The sequence below is a fragment of the Alternaria infectoria genome (genome assembly GCF_024043175.1).
Source record: "Alternaria infectoria strain BMP 0036 chromosome Unknown scaffold_10, whole genome shotgun sequence".
Classification (NCBI taxonomy): domain Eukaryota; kingdom Fungi; phylum Ascomycota; class Dothideomycetes; order Pleosporales; family Pleosporaceae; genus Alternaria; species Alternaria infectoria.
Genome location: NW_026250699.1, coordinates 928,754 through 944,198, shown reverse-complemented (window position 1 = coordinate 944,198; position 15,445 = coordinate 928,754). Strand labels below are relative to the sequence as shown.

The 15,445-nt window shown below is 52.5% G+C and overlaps 6 protein-coding genes across 6 annotated transcripts; 4 read left to right on the top strand and 2 right to left on the bottom strand.

The window, feature by feature from the left end:
- Positions 1 to 264: 264 nt before the first annotated feature.
- Positions 265 to 1,466, top strand: J4E92_006758 (uncharacterized protein; the record flags this gene model as incomplete). Its single annotated transcript, XM_051498124.1, has 2 exons — positions 265 to 716; positions 764 to 1,466. 2 exons carry the CDS (start codon positions 265 to 267, stop codon positions 1,464 to 1,466), a joined length of 1,155 nt encoding a protein of 384 aa, XP_051351850.1.
- Positions 1,467 to 2,216: 750 nt separating this feature from the next.
- On the bottom strand, positions 2,217 to 4,278 carry ATP1 (Alpha subunit of the F1 sector of mitochondrial F1F0 ATP synthase; the record flags this gene model as incomplete). The annotated part of the gene is made up of 6 exons (XM_051498123.1): positions 2,217 to 2,881; positions 2,934 to 3,047; positions 3,109 to 3,305; positions 3,358 to 3,753; positions 3,807 to 4,015; positions 4,207 to 4,278. 6 exons carry the CDS (start codon positions 4,276 to 4,278, stop codon positions 2,217 to 2,219), a joined length of 1,653 nt encoding a protein of 550 aa, XP_051351849.1.
- A 903-nt stretch (positions 4,279 to 5,181) lies between these two features.
- On the bottom strand, positions 5,182 to 5,912 carry J4E92_006756 (uncharacterized protein; the record flags this gene model as incomplete). The annotated part of the gene is made up of 4 exons (XM_051498122.1): positions 5,182 to 5,643; positions 5,692 to 5,751; positions 5,808 to 5,831; positions 5,880 to 5,912. 4 exons carry the CDS (start codon positions 5,910 to 5,912, stop codon positions 5,182 to 5,184), a joined length of 579 nt encoding a protein of 192 aa, XP_051351848.1.
- A 631-nt stretch (positions 5,913 to 6,543) lies between these two features.
- On the top strand, positions 6,544 to 7,212 carry J4E92_006755 (uncharacterized protein; the record flags this gene model as incomplete). Its single annotated transcript, XM_051498121.1, has 4 exons — positions 6,544 to 6,792; positions 6,845 to 6,925; positions 6,974 to 7,132; positions 7,186 to 7,212. The coding sequence occupies 4 exons, from the start codon at positions 6,544 to 6,546 to the stop codon at positions 7,210 to 7,212; spliced, it is 516 nt and encodes a 171-aa protein (XP_051351847.1).
- A 623-nt stretch (positions 7,213 to 7,835) lies between these two features.
- Positions 7,836 to 10,689, top strand: J4E92_006754 (uncharacterized protein; the record flags this gene model as incomplete). Its single annotated transcript, XM_051498120.1, has 3 exons — positions 7,836 to 10,197; positions 10,246 to 10,515; positions 10,568 to 10,689. 3 exons carry the CDS (start codon positions 7,836 to 7,838, stop codon positions 10,687 to 10,689), a joined length of 2,754 nt encoding a protein of 917 aa, XP_051351846.1.
- Positions 10,690 to 11,188: 499 nt separating this feature from the next.
- Positions 11,189 to 12,277, top strand: J4E92_006753 (uncharacterized protein; the record flags this gene model as incomplete). Its single annotated transcript, XM_051498119.1, has 3 exons — positions 11,189 to 11,287; positions 11,372 to 11,947; positions 12,011 to 12,277. 3 exons carry the CDS (start codon positions 11,189 to 11,191, stop codon positions 12,275 to 12,277), a joined length of 942 nt encoding a protein of 313 aa, XP_051351845.1.
- Positions 12,278 to 15,445: the final 3,168 nt, after the last annotated feature.

Sequence of the window (15,445 nt, the reverse complement as noted above, 5' to 3'; positions counted from 1 at the left end):
ACCGCGTTCGTCCGCCCGGATGACGATGAAACCCAGAGCTCTCCAACAGCGCCCACACCACACTAGCATTAGCATCTCACACCAAAGCTGCCTCCGACGCTCCACTACCACCACGCGGAATGTCCGTCTCCAGTTGTATCAGCTAGCATCTCCCATTATCCTTCTATTCAATTCCCTACCGCATTCACATCCTCTTACCTCCGCATACTTCCGCGCCACTCCGTTAGGCGCACCTCCCCGTATCGTATAGAGGCATCTATCAACATGCCAGCGAGCGATTATGATGTCCGCGCCCTTGCGCTCCCTTTAGACGATGAGGAAACAGGCCAGACGCCAATATGGAGCCGACGTCCGCAATCATCCACCTTCCGGCGCAACGCATCGCACCACAGTCAACAGAGCTCATGGCGGCAGCGCGCCATGGACAAGTACGATACACTCTCGCGACGAGTCCTCGATCAATATAACAAACTTTCTCCCCTGCAGAAAGTGCTGTTCTTCGTAGGAAACTTGGTGCTGGCAGTGGGCGGCATACTGTTCCTGGTGTACAACGAGCGCATATTCGGGGCCCTGTTACCCGTCGCGAAGAAATGGAGAGACGTGACGGCCGGATGGCTGATCCTCTGGGTCTTGATCTTCATCGTATCATTCCCGCCATTGATTGGCTATTCGAGTTTACTCACCATAGCCGGCTTTGTCTATGGCTTTCCCAACGGGTATGCTTCACACGTCATTCACAACATGCAATCTGACAGTATACCAGTTGGTTCATCGCCGCGACAGCAACCGTCGCCGGCAGCACAGCATCCTTCCTCCTCTCGCGCACCCTCCTCAAGTCTATGGTCCACCGCCTCATAGCCAATGACACGCGCTTCGCTGCCCTCTCCCTCACCCTCAAACACGACGGCCTCAAACTCCTCATCATGTACCGCTTATGCCCGCTACCATACTCCATCTCCAATGGTGCTGTCGCAACCTTCCCTACCGTACACTGGGCATCATACGCTCTAGCCACAGCCATAGTATCACCTAAGCTGATGCTACACATATTCATCGGCAGCCAGCTCGAGAAGATTGCCGAGAGTGGAGGCAAAATGGACCCCAGCACAAAAGCTCTATCCTACGTTTCCATCTTCATTGGTCTCGTTGCGGGTGTTACCACGGGCTGGCTCGTATACCGCAAGACCAAGGCCCGCGCTGCACAGCTAGAAGCTGAGGAGCGTGCGGGTATCCGTCGCATGAGTATCGAGGACCTTGAACATGAATACGCGGACGACCCGGGAGCGCTGGAAGCTGCCGAGAGATTACGCGAGGAAGATGACGATATTAGTCTCCGCACCACGTGGGACGATGAGTACAGAGATGAGCCACCCGAGACGGGTGATGCCGTGGAAATCGGCGACGATCCTTTCAAGGATGGCGATGCCAGTGACGGAGAAGAACGGGGACGCGGAAGGCAGAAGTAGACGGTCCTTTTGCTTAGATCGCTTGGATAAGGCGCGTACCTACTATAGACTACTAGAATTGAATCCGCATTGTCAAACAGCATTTCCTTCCAACTATGTTGTGAGACAGGCATCATCTGGCTACAAGCCAAGGGAATAGGCTCTGGATTTCGTTCCATATTCCAGACATTCTATATTACGTTTGCCTGCTACAGACAAGTTTGCGGTTTTAGAGAGTTTTTGATACTGGTCCTGGGAGATGTTCAGCGTTTGCCCCATTGACAGAGGTGTGGAGTATGAAGCAATTTACATATACAGGGTACCGCCACTATTTGTATGCTACCCAAAACGATCACGGTATGCCCCAAGACGATAGCTAAACACCACAGACATGACTTTCTCCCTGCGTAGTTTAGTATTAGTATCACCATCATCGTCATATGCGTCAGGAACAACAAGTATAACAGAGGAAACGTTCATTTGTCATATACAGAGCCTCCACCATCCCACTTCCATGAGCTGAAAAAGAGCCGTATATGTACCGCTAACAGGAGCACAGGGAATCACAAGAGGTATTCGTCGACCAAGGTAGGCGTGCGTTGCCAGGCTGATGTCAATGCAGAAAAACGAACAAATCTTCCATATTGAGACACAGCTGATGGCGAGGACGCATCTTCTATTATACATCTATTCTCAAAGACCAATCAGCACTTTTTTGGCCCCTCAGAACATTGGAATAGACAGTACCCACTCTTCCAGCCTTCAACTCGTTTATGCCGCGAAGCTCTTGGTGAAGCTCTGTGCAACCTCCCTGAGCTTGGACTCGAGGTCCTTGCTGAGCGCACCTTCCCGGTCGATCTGGTTGAGCATGTCCTGCTCGTTTGATCGGAGGTGGGCAAGGAAGTCAGCCTCCCACTGAAGAATCTTGCTGACGGGTACGGAGTCGAGGAGACCGTTGATACCAGCGTAGATCAAAGGAACCATCTCGTTGACGGCCATGGGAGAGTACTGCTTCTGCTTAAGGAGCTCAGTGAGACGCTCACCCCTCGAAAGTGTCTGCTTAGTCGCAGCATCGAGATCGGAACCGAATTGGGCGAAAGCAGCAACCTCACGGTACTGGGCCAAGAAGAGCTTGAGGGAACCGGCGACCTGCTTCATGGCCTTGACCTGGGCAGCGGAACCGACACGGGAGACAGAGAGACCGACGTTAATGGCGGGACGGATACCCTTGTAGAAGAGCTCGGCCTCCAAGAAGATCTGGCCATCAGTGATGGAAATGACGTTGGTAGGAATGTAAGCGGACACATCACCACCCTGGGTCTCAATGACGGGCAGAGCAGTGAGCGAACCACCACCAAGCTTGTCGTTCATCTTGGCGGCACGCTCAAGGAGACGAGAGTGGAGGTAGAAAACGTCACCGGGGTAAGCCTCACGACCTAAATGTTGTCAGTGTATGTCTTACATGCAGTTCGCACGGGGATAAAATACCGGGAGGGCGGCGAAGCAAGAGACTCATTTGACGGTAGGCAACGGCCTGCTTGGTCAAGTCATCGTAGATGATCAAGGCGTGCTTGCCGTTGTCACGGAACCATTCACCCATGGCTGTTCAAAATTGTCAGCGAATACATCCTGGCTACACTGTCGAATGTGTAAATGAACTTACAGCAACCAGCGAAGGGAGCAATGTATTGCAGAGGGGCGGCCTCAGAGGCGGTGGCGGCAACGATGATGGTGTACTTCATGGCGTCGTTCTCCTCGAGGGTCTTGACGAGCTGGGCAACGGTGGATCGCTTCTGACCGACGGCAACGTAGATACAGTAGAGCTTCTTCTTCTCGTCAGTACCCTTGTTCCATCGCTGTCTAATCTTCATGTCAGCTTGTGTTGCTTGCAGGTGGAAGAATATTTGCGTACTGGTTAAGCATGGCGTCGAGGGCAACGGCGGTCTTTCCGGTTTGACGGTCACCAATGATCAACTCACGCTGACCACGTCCAATGGGAACCATGGCGTCGACGGACTTGAGACCAGTCTGGACGGGCTCCTTGACGGACTGGCGGGGCAGGATACCGGGGGCCTTGAGCTGAGCACGGCGGCGCTCAGTGGTCTTGAGGGGACCCTTTCCGTCGATGGGGTTACCGAGAGCGTCAACGACACGTCCGAGAAGAGCCTCGCCAACGGGAACGTCGACAATCTCTCCGGTACGCTTGACGGTCTCGCCCTCCTTGACCAAACGGTCAGAACCGAAGAGCACGACACCGACCTGGCCGGCTTCCAAGTTCATGCACATGCCCTTGACACCGGAGGCGAACCTGTCACCCCGTTAGCTTCCATGGCAAATTGTCGTAATGTGCAGGTGGCGTACTCGACAAGCTCCTCAGCCTGGACGTTGTTCATGCCGTGGACACGGGCGATACCGTCACCGACGGACAGGACACGTCCAGTCTCGGAGAGGCTGTTCTCCTCCTGGACACCGCGGATCCTCTGCTCCAGGATGGAGGAAACCTCGGTGGGGGTGGCCTTCGCATCGGCGGCGTAGGATCGGATGGCGTTGGTGAACGCGGGAGCGCGGGTCTGTGGGCGGGCAAAAGGCGTCAGTGGTGCACTTGGGTAGAGGGGAGCTGGTCCCGCCGCCGCGCAGCCCGGGCAGTTCCATCAACGAAGCTCCATTGCGGCGCCAATGGCATCGGATATCGGTTCTGGAGGCTGCTGGCGATGGCTGGACGGGCGGCAGGCGCAATTGCAGGCGGTTGCGATGGACTTACCGACGCAATCCTGCTCGTGGCAGAGATTGCAGCGACCCGGCGGCTCGACTGGCGGATGGCCCTTGAGAACATGGCTGCAGCTGCTCAAGAGTCTAATTCGGAGGCTCTGCAACCAATTGAGATTGATGCAGGTATGGAAGAGGGGAGATGGTGATGGAGTGCAGGATGGGGAGCTCTGCTGTGAGGAAGAAAGTCCTGCGGTTCGGGAGGAAAGCGCGGACCTTGGCGTCTACCCTAATCCTAAAAAAGCCGCATCTCAACCGAGCTCTCTCACTGCAACACCACGTTGGCACTCGACGAGCCATGATTTGACTGGTGATTTTGAATGAAACACTAGACAACGAAACGTAGCATTCAGCTGCTACGCATTATCGCGTTGAACTCTTCGTACGACATCCCGATCCGATCCACGATCCTCGTCTACATGGCCAGTACCCCACACTTTGATAAAGATAAAGTAAATGTTTGTGGATACCTTCGGACTACGTTTCGGTGTACGGTGCAGCCGGGAGTGTAGCCTTCTTTGCAGCTTGATACTGTCACGATCAGTTAATTAGCATCGACTAGAAGCATATAGTGTACGATTGGCGTCTCTGTATCAATGGCCCTTCCAATGCATCATTATGCCAACTGTCGAGTATTCCCCAAGCACGGGTTGCTCAAGAGATCACGGCCGATATAATCAACATCATACGCTCCAAATTTAAAATAGCAACATTCTAAATTGGTATCCTACTATGTTATGTGAATCTTTAAAAACTCGCAGCCACTTATGCAAACTTGACTACCAAAGACAACGTATACCTCAAGACGCCGCGTACACCTTGCTCCTGCGCAATGCTCCTTCTCCTGCAGTATTCATACACTATTTGCACTGTCTTCTGGTCCTCCAATGTCTGCTTCGATTAACCTGCAAGTGCCAATAACTGGGTCCTTGTCTGCTCATGCGCTGTACATCCGTTGTCGAGTTGCGTCTCATTTCGCGGAGCCATTTTGACCCTTCTCCTTGCTCTTCCTAAACTTCTGAATCTCCAACTCAACAGCCTGGTCTATCCGGCGCTTGAGTTCGGGGCGGTAGCCGAGCATGAAGAGTATCTCGAACCAAACAAAGAACGGAGCCAGGAAGATGGCCTGCACAAGGTTGTCCAGAAGCGCTGGTGCTCTTCCTTCGAACTTTCCGTGTCCGACGAACTGGGCGATCCAGCATGCGATGTTGATTGCGCCGGCCCACGAGTTGGCAGTCGCACCGTACGTGGACGTAAGGTGGTTCGCATACGCGGTGCTGCCGATGAGGATCGGAGCAATCATGGCACCTGCGACAGGTTCCATGAGGATGTACAAGGTCGAGTACAGAACGGCTCCGGCGGTGCCGACGTTGAGCGGGAGATTAGGTACCGAGAGCCATGACGGTATGGGGACGGCAGGCGTGTTGGTGAGCTACTATCGTGTTAGAGGGGCCGCGATGAGAGCAGTCGGATTCCTCACCAGTAGGAAAGACGTCAACAGGATCGGAGGTACACAGAGCAGATGTATTCCGACGTTGACCTGACACATGGCATGTTAGCTGACATGTGAAGATGCTCTCTGACGGCAGAGCCTACTTTATTATGGTGGTATGCTCCGTACTAGATTCCAGTCAGCCAAGTACAGACATCTGTTGAAGAATGACGTACGAAGACGAGTTGTTTCTCTAGATTGAGAGACATGGTGCCGGATGGGGAACGTGGGCGCGTGTCAAAGAGTGGGATGGACGTCAAGGGACTAAATCATGTCTTGGAAGCGCAGGATGGAGAGTCGAGCTCGGGGAGTGTGGAAGGACCAAGGCACCGGCGGCGGGAGCCGAGAGATGATGGCGCAGGGTGAATGGGTATCACGACATGGGTGTGTGGGGGTGCGCAAGCTGGCAGGTGGGAGTTGGGTCGCTGCTCGGGCCTTAGCGAGTGATTTTCCGCGCCGAGAGCCCTGCAGCCCTTGGAGCTCACCTTTCCTGTCGCGACCATTGCACGGCTACAAGACACTCACTCCGCCCACATCTGCGACCACTGTACCCTCGGACTTGCACGGGCGCCGCGATCACACTGCGACTTGGGTGCATGGGCTGTTGCATATAAGAATCAGGGCTGCGTTGGAGGCCGAAGGCGCGTCTCGCTGAAGCACGCGCGCTGCCTACCGTACACTGTCGACTCTTGACTGGGCCGCTCAGCATAAAGACAATAAAGTCGCATAATAGCAAGGACGACGGTCCTGTCTCTACCTTGTTTCGATCTTCACCGTTGAACCGTGCAACTCATCCACACCGCGCATCTCCTCTACCGTATCCGCCGTACAACGCGCAACATGTTCTTCCTCAAAGAGCTTGAGAAGACGATCCAGCTGCATCCCTCGTACTTTGGCCCGCTCATCCGTCAGCACATCCACCGCGAGCTGCTACAGAAAGAGGAGGGATCGAGCACGGGAAAGTACACCATCGTGTGCATTCTGGACTCGTTCGACATCTCCGATGGCAAAGTGATGCCTGGCTCCGGCTCTGCGGAGTACGTTGTCCATTACAAGGCGGTCGTATGGCGGCCATATAAGGGCGAGGTGGTATGTGGAAGCGTCCGACGTGATCATCGAGTCCATTGCTAATAATGTGAAGATGGACGGCATTGTCACCTCAGTGCTCCGCACCGGATTCTTCGTCGACTGTGGATCTTTGCAGGCCTTTGTGGGACGCAGTGTACATCTCACCCTAATTCATGCCTCCATCCATTACTAACAGCGACAGATGATCCCCGCTGAAATCAAGTTCGACGCGAACGCTACACCCCCGCAGTGGACCGACGACGGAGAGCAGGTTATCGAGAAGGGCACCAACATCCGCATAAAGATCAAGGGTCTGAGATCAGAGGTGGACAAGATGTATGCGGTCGGCACCATGAAGGAGGTAAGAAAGATGAACGTCGGCCTTGGCGACCATCGGCTAAGCAAAACTTCTAGGATTATCTTGGCCCATTGCCCTCATAGTAGGACGAATCGACGGCCATTGACAGTATGCGCCATTGTGGAGGGCCAGTGCGTGAGCAGTCTACTCAAACAGGCATCTTCACTACAGAACAGATGTTATTGTTCGGCGGGACCATCTGGCAATTCATGCACAAATCAACACCGTCGTAGAAACACGAAGCGAAATATCGAATTCTTGGCTGTATCAGTACTCCTAGGGAGTAAGGCAATTGCTCAATTGGTTCAAGGGTTTGCAGAACCAGAGCAGATGTGGCTGTATTGAAGACCACAGCGGAAGGAAATCATACCATCTAGATTTGGCACAGTTTGTAGCGCCATGCATTCCAATAAATTCCCAGAGCAGGCTTGAATAGGAACGCGTCGCACAATCTCATTGTAATGCAAGTCTTAGTGCAGCGCGGGTGGCCCCTTGCGTCGAAGAGTGGCTTGGGGCGTTTCGGCCAACACCAGCTCCCGCACCTCCGCGTGAACTCCGCAACTCCGCCCAGCTGGACACAATTCATAACCCGCACCCGCGCCTTGCCACTATACCCATTTCTTGAGGCTGGTCTCATCTGATCCTGCGTCGCCTTCTACTATCATGTTATAATTGCTTGCGTTCTTGTTCATACTTGATCATTACCATGCCGCGACAGCGTGCCGCGAAGGAGGAGGAGACGGAGCTGCTAACCAAAGAAGAGAGATCCGCGCGCACTTCAGAAGACGGCTCCGAAACATCCATATCCTCCATTTCCACAACCTCGCTCGTCCTCGAACACATCAACGACCCGTCCCTCAATCGTGCGTCGCAACCGAAGCGTGGGGAGAAGTACACGGACGACGATGACGATGCAAGCCAGGCGCGCGAGCCGTTCGACGTCGAGGATGGGCGGTACAAGGCCCCCATTGCTGTAGACAAAAAGACAAGGAGGTGGCTGTGGATCGTGGGCACGGCCTGTGTAGCTGGATGGGCGCTTGCGCTCGTCTTCTTCTTGATGAACGGCAGCTACAAGCACGCTTCGTCCAGGCCACACGACCCTCTTGCCAGTTCTACCAAGGGCTCGGGCAGGAAGATCACGTTGGACGACGTCTTCGGAGGCCGCTTCTATGCCCAACAGCAAAGCGTCGCGTGGATACCGGGACCAAAGGGCGAGGATGGCCTGTTGCTTGAGAAGGGCTCGAGCAACGAGGAATACCTGGTCGTTGAGGACATAAGGTCCAAGGGCGAGGCAAAGTCTTCTGCGAGCAAGACTACGCTGATGAAGAAGAACACATTTGAGGTGGATGGCACATACGTCTATCCCAGTGATGTCCAGCCAAGTAAAGATTTCAAGAAGGTGCTTGTCACGTCGGATTACCAAAAGAACTGGCGACATTCCGGTACCGCAAAGTACTGGATCTTTGATGTTGAGACACAGACTGGCGAAGCTTTGGATCCGGACCAGCCAAACAGCGCAATCCAGCTAGCCTCGATATCTCCGCAGTCCGATGCGGTCGTGTTCACGAGAGACAACAACATGTTCCTGCGCAAGCTGAACTCCAAGGAGGTTATACAGATTACAAAAGACGGTGGCTCGGAGCTTTTCTATGGTGTACCTGACTGGGTATACGAGGAGGAGGTCTTCCAAGGAAATAGTGCGACATGGTGGTCCGAGGATGGCAAGTACATCGCTTTCCTGCGTACCGACGAGTCCACCGTCCCGACATACCCGGTCCAGTATTTCGTGTCACGGCCTAGCGGAGAGAAGCCCAAGGCTGGCGAAGAGAACTACCCCGAGGTTCGCGACATCAAGTACCCCAAGGCAGGCGCCCCCAATCCCATCGTCTCGCTGCAGTTCTACGACGTCGAAAAGGGCGAAGTCTTCAGTGTCGACATAGAAGACGACTTCAGTGACGAGAACCGTCTGATCACCGAGATCGTCTGGGCCGGAAAGACGAAGCAAGTACTTGTTCGCGAAACCAATCGCGAGAGCGACATCCTGAAGCTTGTCTTGATGGACGTCGAAAAGCGCACCGGCAAGACGGTAAGAACCGAGAACGTCGCTGAGCTGGACGGAGGCTGGATGGAGGTCTCACAGAAGACAACGTTCGTACCGGCTGATCCTGACAACGGTCGTAAGGATGATGGATACATTGATACAATCATTCACGAAGGCTACGACCATATTGGCTACTTTTCACCATTGGACAGTGACAAGCCTGTGTTGCTCACCCAGGGCGAGTGGGAAGTCGTTGATGCGCCTTCTCGCGTGGACCTGAAGAACAACCTGGTGTACTATGTTTCAACTGAGAAGAGCTCTATGGAACGACACGTCTACTCTGTACTCTTGAACGGTACTGGAAAGAGCGAAATGCTGGAGAATGGAGGCTCAGGCTACTACGACGCTTCCTTCTCAGCTGGTGGCTCTTACGCCTTGATCACCTACAACGGTCCCGGAATTCCATGGCAGAAGATCATCAGCACGCCATCGAATAATGACAAGTACGAAAAGGTCATTGAGGAAAACAAAGCGCTTGACCGCTTCGTACGCCGGCTTGAGATGCCCATTCTGAACTATCAGACAATCAACGTTGATGGCTTCGAGCTGAACGTCCTCGAGCGTCGTCCGCCGCACTTTAACCCGAAGAAGAAGTATCCTGTTCTTTTCTACCAATACAGCGGACCAGGCTCGCAGGAAGTCAACAAGAAGTTCAAGGTTGATTTCCAGTCATACATTGCCGCCAGTCTCGGGTACATTGTGGTGACAGTGGACGGGCGAGGTACGGGTTTCCTTGGTCGGAAGCTTCGATGCATCACGAGAGGCAACATTGGATACTACGAGGCGCACGATCAGATCGCCGCAGCCAAAATCTGGGCTGCCAAGAAGTACGTGGACGCTGATCGACTCGCGATCTGGGGCTGGAGTTACGGCGGTTTCAACACACTGAAGACGCTCGAGCAGGATGGAGGAGAGACGTTCAAATATGGGATGGCTGTCGCTCCTGTGACTGATTGGCGGTACTATGGTAAGAAGACTCACGATACTCATCTACTTCGCTAATTGTTTACCGCAGATTCCATCTACACGGAGCGCTACATGCACACGCCGCAGAACAATGCCGAAGGCTACGACAATTCCACCATCACCGATGTCACTTCCCTCGCGAAGAACGTTCGCTTCTTGGTTATGCACGGTGTCGCCGATGACAATGTTCACATGCAGAACACCCTCACCCTGCTTGACCGGCTAGATCTTGCAGGTATTGAAAACTACGATGTTCATGTGTTCCCCGATTCGGATCATAGTATATACTTCCACAACGCGAACAGGATTGTCTACGACAGTAAGTGACTTTGTGTGCCATTGATGCGACGAATTAGCTAACAGGATTCCAGAGCTTAAGTGGTGGCTTGTCAATGCTTTCAACGGCGAATGGTCGAGGATCACGAATGCAGTGCCAAAATCGCAACTTGATTCGAAGTCGATAGGAAGCGAGTCAAAGGCTCGGCATGTATAGTGTTTAACGCGTATAGAATGCGTAGGCGTTACAGGCGCGGAATTCCAATATCGTTACTTTGCAAAAGATATTTCCATCAACCATCCTGGATGTGCATATACTGTTGAACCTCGCAGCTAACAAGTCGACAAATGTAGTGAAGCCAGCCAAGATGCATGATGCAGTGTTTGTGCTTGTGTTTGCTGATTCGCTGCTTTTGAGTACCGGAGTAAACCTAGGAATATGCACAAGCAAGCCCCACACTTTCACGCGACTTTGAACTTACTTGACAGTCGTGATATCGCGATATGGTTATAAGACTTCTCGCTCGATGCATTTGCAGGCCCAAAAGTGGCTGTCATTGAGGAAGCTCTCATCAGCTGCTCTTTCCCCTCTCGAACCCCACTTTTGAAGCTACTACATCACACATCGCAAGCATGACGGCATCTTCGCCCATCCTTTTACATCTTTCGCCTCGAATAAGTTGTGGCTTGATATATAACCCTCAAATATTGACAGAATGAGTTTCGAGCCTAGTAATCTAGCCGTCTGCGAAACGTGCGGCACGCAATTCGACGTTCCGCTTGAGCAGCACCCGGAGACATGTCGGATCTGCGATGTATGTCCATCACCAACACTAAGAACCTGGAATCACCACGCCAGAATGCAAGACAGAAAAGCAGTAGAGCTGATCAGTGTCTAGGATCCCCGCCAATATGTTCCCGCATCAGGACAATCCTGGACTTCACTCTCAGCCTGCCAAGCCCTCCAAAAGAACACTTTCGAAACGGATAAAGAAGACTCTCGTATCCACTACATAACCACTGCACCTCTGTCTCCATCGGAACTTCCCGCGGGTCTGGCCGATTCTAGCACGACCCGCAAGCAACTTGGTATCGGTCAAAGAGCCATCTTACTACAAACATCCCGCGGAAACATCCTTTGGGACTGTGTCGCTTTCTTAAACCCTGCTACCATCGAGTTCATTAAGGGAAAGGGTGGGCTAAAGGCTATTGTGATCAGCCATCCGCATTTCTACACGACGCATTTGGAATGGGCGGGTGTGTTCGGGTGCCCGGTGTACATGTGCATAGGCGATGTGATGTGGTTGAACCGAGAGGATCAGAATGATGTGAGGAGGTTTGTGGGGGGCGTCGTTCCGATTGAAGAGGTTGGGGGCGAGGCCAAGATGATTCAATGCGGTGGGCACTTTGAGGGCAGCTCGGTGCTGTGGTGGGATCGGAAGCTTTTCATCGCTGATACGTTTATGAGTGTACCTGTCAGTCCTGTTCTCTTCTTTCTTCTACATTATTGGGGTTAACATGGCTGACAATCGTGGTAGTCTGGATTCAACAACGCGCACCGCGTCCCGGATACGACGTCCTACTCGTTCATGTGGGCGTATCCTAACATGATTCCACTAACGCCCAAGGCTATCCATGGGATATGGAAAGCGATCAAGCCGTTCGAGTTTGATAGGACGTATGGAGGGTTCCCGGGGCAGAATTTGAAGAGGTCGGATCTGAAGAAGCAAGTGCTCGAGAGTATGAAGATATTCCTGCGGAGAAGTGGGCATGAGAACGCAGATGTGTATGAGGAGAGTGTTTGAATGGAAGGAATTGTGAACTAGCCTGGACTAAAACGATCAGCTAACGTAATCTCGTTGATTGATGGTATCTACTAAGTAAAAGACTTTGGAACAAGCACGCTAAATTCATCTAAAACTGCTCTCTGGTGCGACACGAGGTCCTCGTTCGCTGATCTTCACAATAGTCATGTATATGCGGAGTCTTGAAGGTTCGTTGCGGTTGTCTTCGGACATGGCAGCGAGGTAGGGGTGACGATAGCTTGATGCTTCGCTGACGTGTAGACATCGTGTTTCACTCTCACGGATTTACAGGTGCAACAATTCAATGGAGGGAGACTTTGTTTCGTTGATAGAGTACAATGGCATGGACTGAAAGGATACAGGTACATTAGAAAGCCGTAGCATTTCACTAGGCTGTTCGAACACGTCGTAAGAAGCGCTGATGGCGATGCCTCTTCCAACTCCGTGAGCTTGTTCACACTTGAATCTATACGCTTTCTCTCGTGTTGTGTGACTAGCGATTTAGTCTGCCGCTTCGACGTTCCTTTTTATTTTGTTTTTTGGCTTCGTGTGGAGCGAGTGGGTGTGCAGGCGATGCATCCCAGTGTTGATGCAGGCAGTTGTGCTTCTTTGAAACTATGACACGCACACGTTAGCGACCGCATATGGTGTTGTTATGCAGGTCGAGCCGCTGGTTATCCGATCAGAGCCCTTGAAAGGCTTGATACTTCTAGTTCGAGGATGCTATGCTACTGACCTATTTCTTATTCGCTGGAGCTAGAGAATGGTTAGTTTGTGAGCTTAGTTGTGATCCGATTATTGCACTTCGCTGGGTGTGGATATTAACTCTTTGATAGCGGCAGAGCAGCAGCAGCAGCAGAGGAGAAAGACAGGGTTTCGTACTAGTTCTTAGGCGTACTTTAGGAAAATCTACAAAGTTACAGAAATTGCGCATAATGCACAACGACATGAGTATAGGTGCGAGGGCTCCCGAGGTTATTAAGCAACCACGCTAGCAGCGTCCACCACGAGCAATGCATGGAATACGACTACCAACACCGTTAAGACTTGCCTGATTGGACCTTTACGGACGCTAACCCACAGAACAGACGCTTTTCGCTCTCTTGGATTTGGTCGGGCTGATGTAATGTTCTGCTGTTGAATGCCTGGCAAGTGCATGCATACCTGGCGCAGCATTATGAAGTGCACGTCGCGGCTCTAGCGCGGCTCGGCGGCGTCCGAGTCTTGCAGCAGGTGCGTCTTATCTCTTATCTCTTCCATGATTTCCGGCTGTAGTTTGGCTAGACTAGGCGGAAGGGGCGGAGCAGGAATCGCGTGACATAAGCTACCTGAGCAGCGTAACTCGTGTGACATGCTTAGCCTGTTACAGTAAGTTGGGTAATAGCTCTACTGGGGCGCGGTGCTCCATCAGGCTGAGACTCAGCCACCACCGCGCGACGAGGTTGAAAACTGCACAGCCGCTTCATCTTAAGCTAAACATCATGTACAGGGCTCTGAAGCAGTTTCTGCGTGCTGTGGGCTCAACGTGTCGATAAAAAGGGGCCTCACGCGCAACGAAGTAACTCAGTGGTTGCCATGCCGTTACCGCAATTTCCCCACCCATCCACTCTCAGCCTCCCCACACCAACTTACACAAACATCACAACACACGATGCATCACCTACTACTACTGGGTCTATTCCAGCCCGTTCTGACCTCAATAATGCATCACCTACGCGAACTAGTCGGCGGCTATGTAACGTGTGCTTGTCACACTTTGTACTGCAAAAGCATGTTTCCCTGCTCAAAACCAATTTCGGCACATTAAACGAGATCTTCTTTCGAAGACTGTGCCTCATCTGCGACTACCTATACACACATCTGCGAAACCAGATCGATGCGCCCCTCATACGCCGCGATGAAAACATAGGCTCGAAGAATGTCGGATGCTGGATACGAACGAATATCATGAACCCCACGGAAATACTGGTAATCTACGACGGCGCAATGCGCTTTCGCTGTCAATTGATCGTGGATAGGCCTTGGAAACAACAGTCTGCTATGGACCTGGTCCTAGCCCATCGAATGCGCAGCTGGCAATGTCATGGCGATGGATCCTTGATCAACCCTCGCTGGGTGTCTGGCTTCATTGACAGTTGCTGTGGTGCACGTTCTGTGCACGACCGTGCCAATGGATGTGGCAGCAGTAGTAGGCGAACATCAGACGAGAAAACGATGAAGCTTATTCTCATTGACACGCAAAGGCTCTGCCTTGTCGAAGCGGATACGACCTCGCGTTACTGTTCGCTCAGTTATGTCTGGGGTGGTGCTCAGGTTCTCAGGACCACAAGTGAGAATCGCAAGGTCCTCATGCGACCTGGGGCACTCGAAAAGCTTTGCCCAGCGCCGGTTGTCCAGGATGCCATACAGCTTACTCGATCGATAGAAGTGAGATACTTGTGGGTCGATGGTCTTTGCATCCCACAAGACGAAGGGGTACTCACGGCTTTCTACATCAATCGCATGGACTACATTTACTCGCAGTCGGTCCTCACTATTATAGCCGCGTCCTCTACAAGTGCCATGGATAAGCTTCCCGGGATACGAACTGGGAGCAGGGCACCGCAGCAAACGCCGAAGATCGGACCCATGCGCTTAGTGAGAAGAACTCAGGAATTGGGAGTGCATCTCGACGATGTCACATATGAAGGTCGTGCGTGGAGTAAGCGCTGCATGGAGGGTGCAAAACAAGATGGTCACTAACCTCACTTCAGCCTTCCAAGAACGAATCCTATCGACCCGGTGCCTCGTCTTGACACATCTTGAAGCGTTTCTGACCTGCCCTTCGGTGCTATTCAGCGAGCTGTGTGGCAGTCTTCCCGAGGCGTGCATACGCTTCCATCCGCTGCGAAAGCTCATCCCGATAGAAGCCAGATGGGACAGCTTACGTGACATTACATCGTATCGCGATCTTGTCATCTCATTCACGAAAAGAAACTTAACATACGACTCTGATATCCTACGCGCATTTGCTGGAATAAGCGCATTCTTGGAGTCCAAGATGATCAAGCCCGAACGCATGATCTATGGTCTTCCTAGTACGGATCTTATCCTGGCAATGTCGTGGGTGTCTCAAGGTCTCTCAGCTAGACGCTACACATGCACATCCATGGATGGGGTAGGGATCTC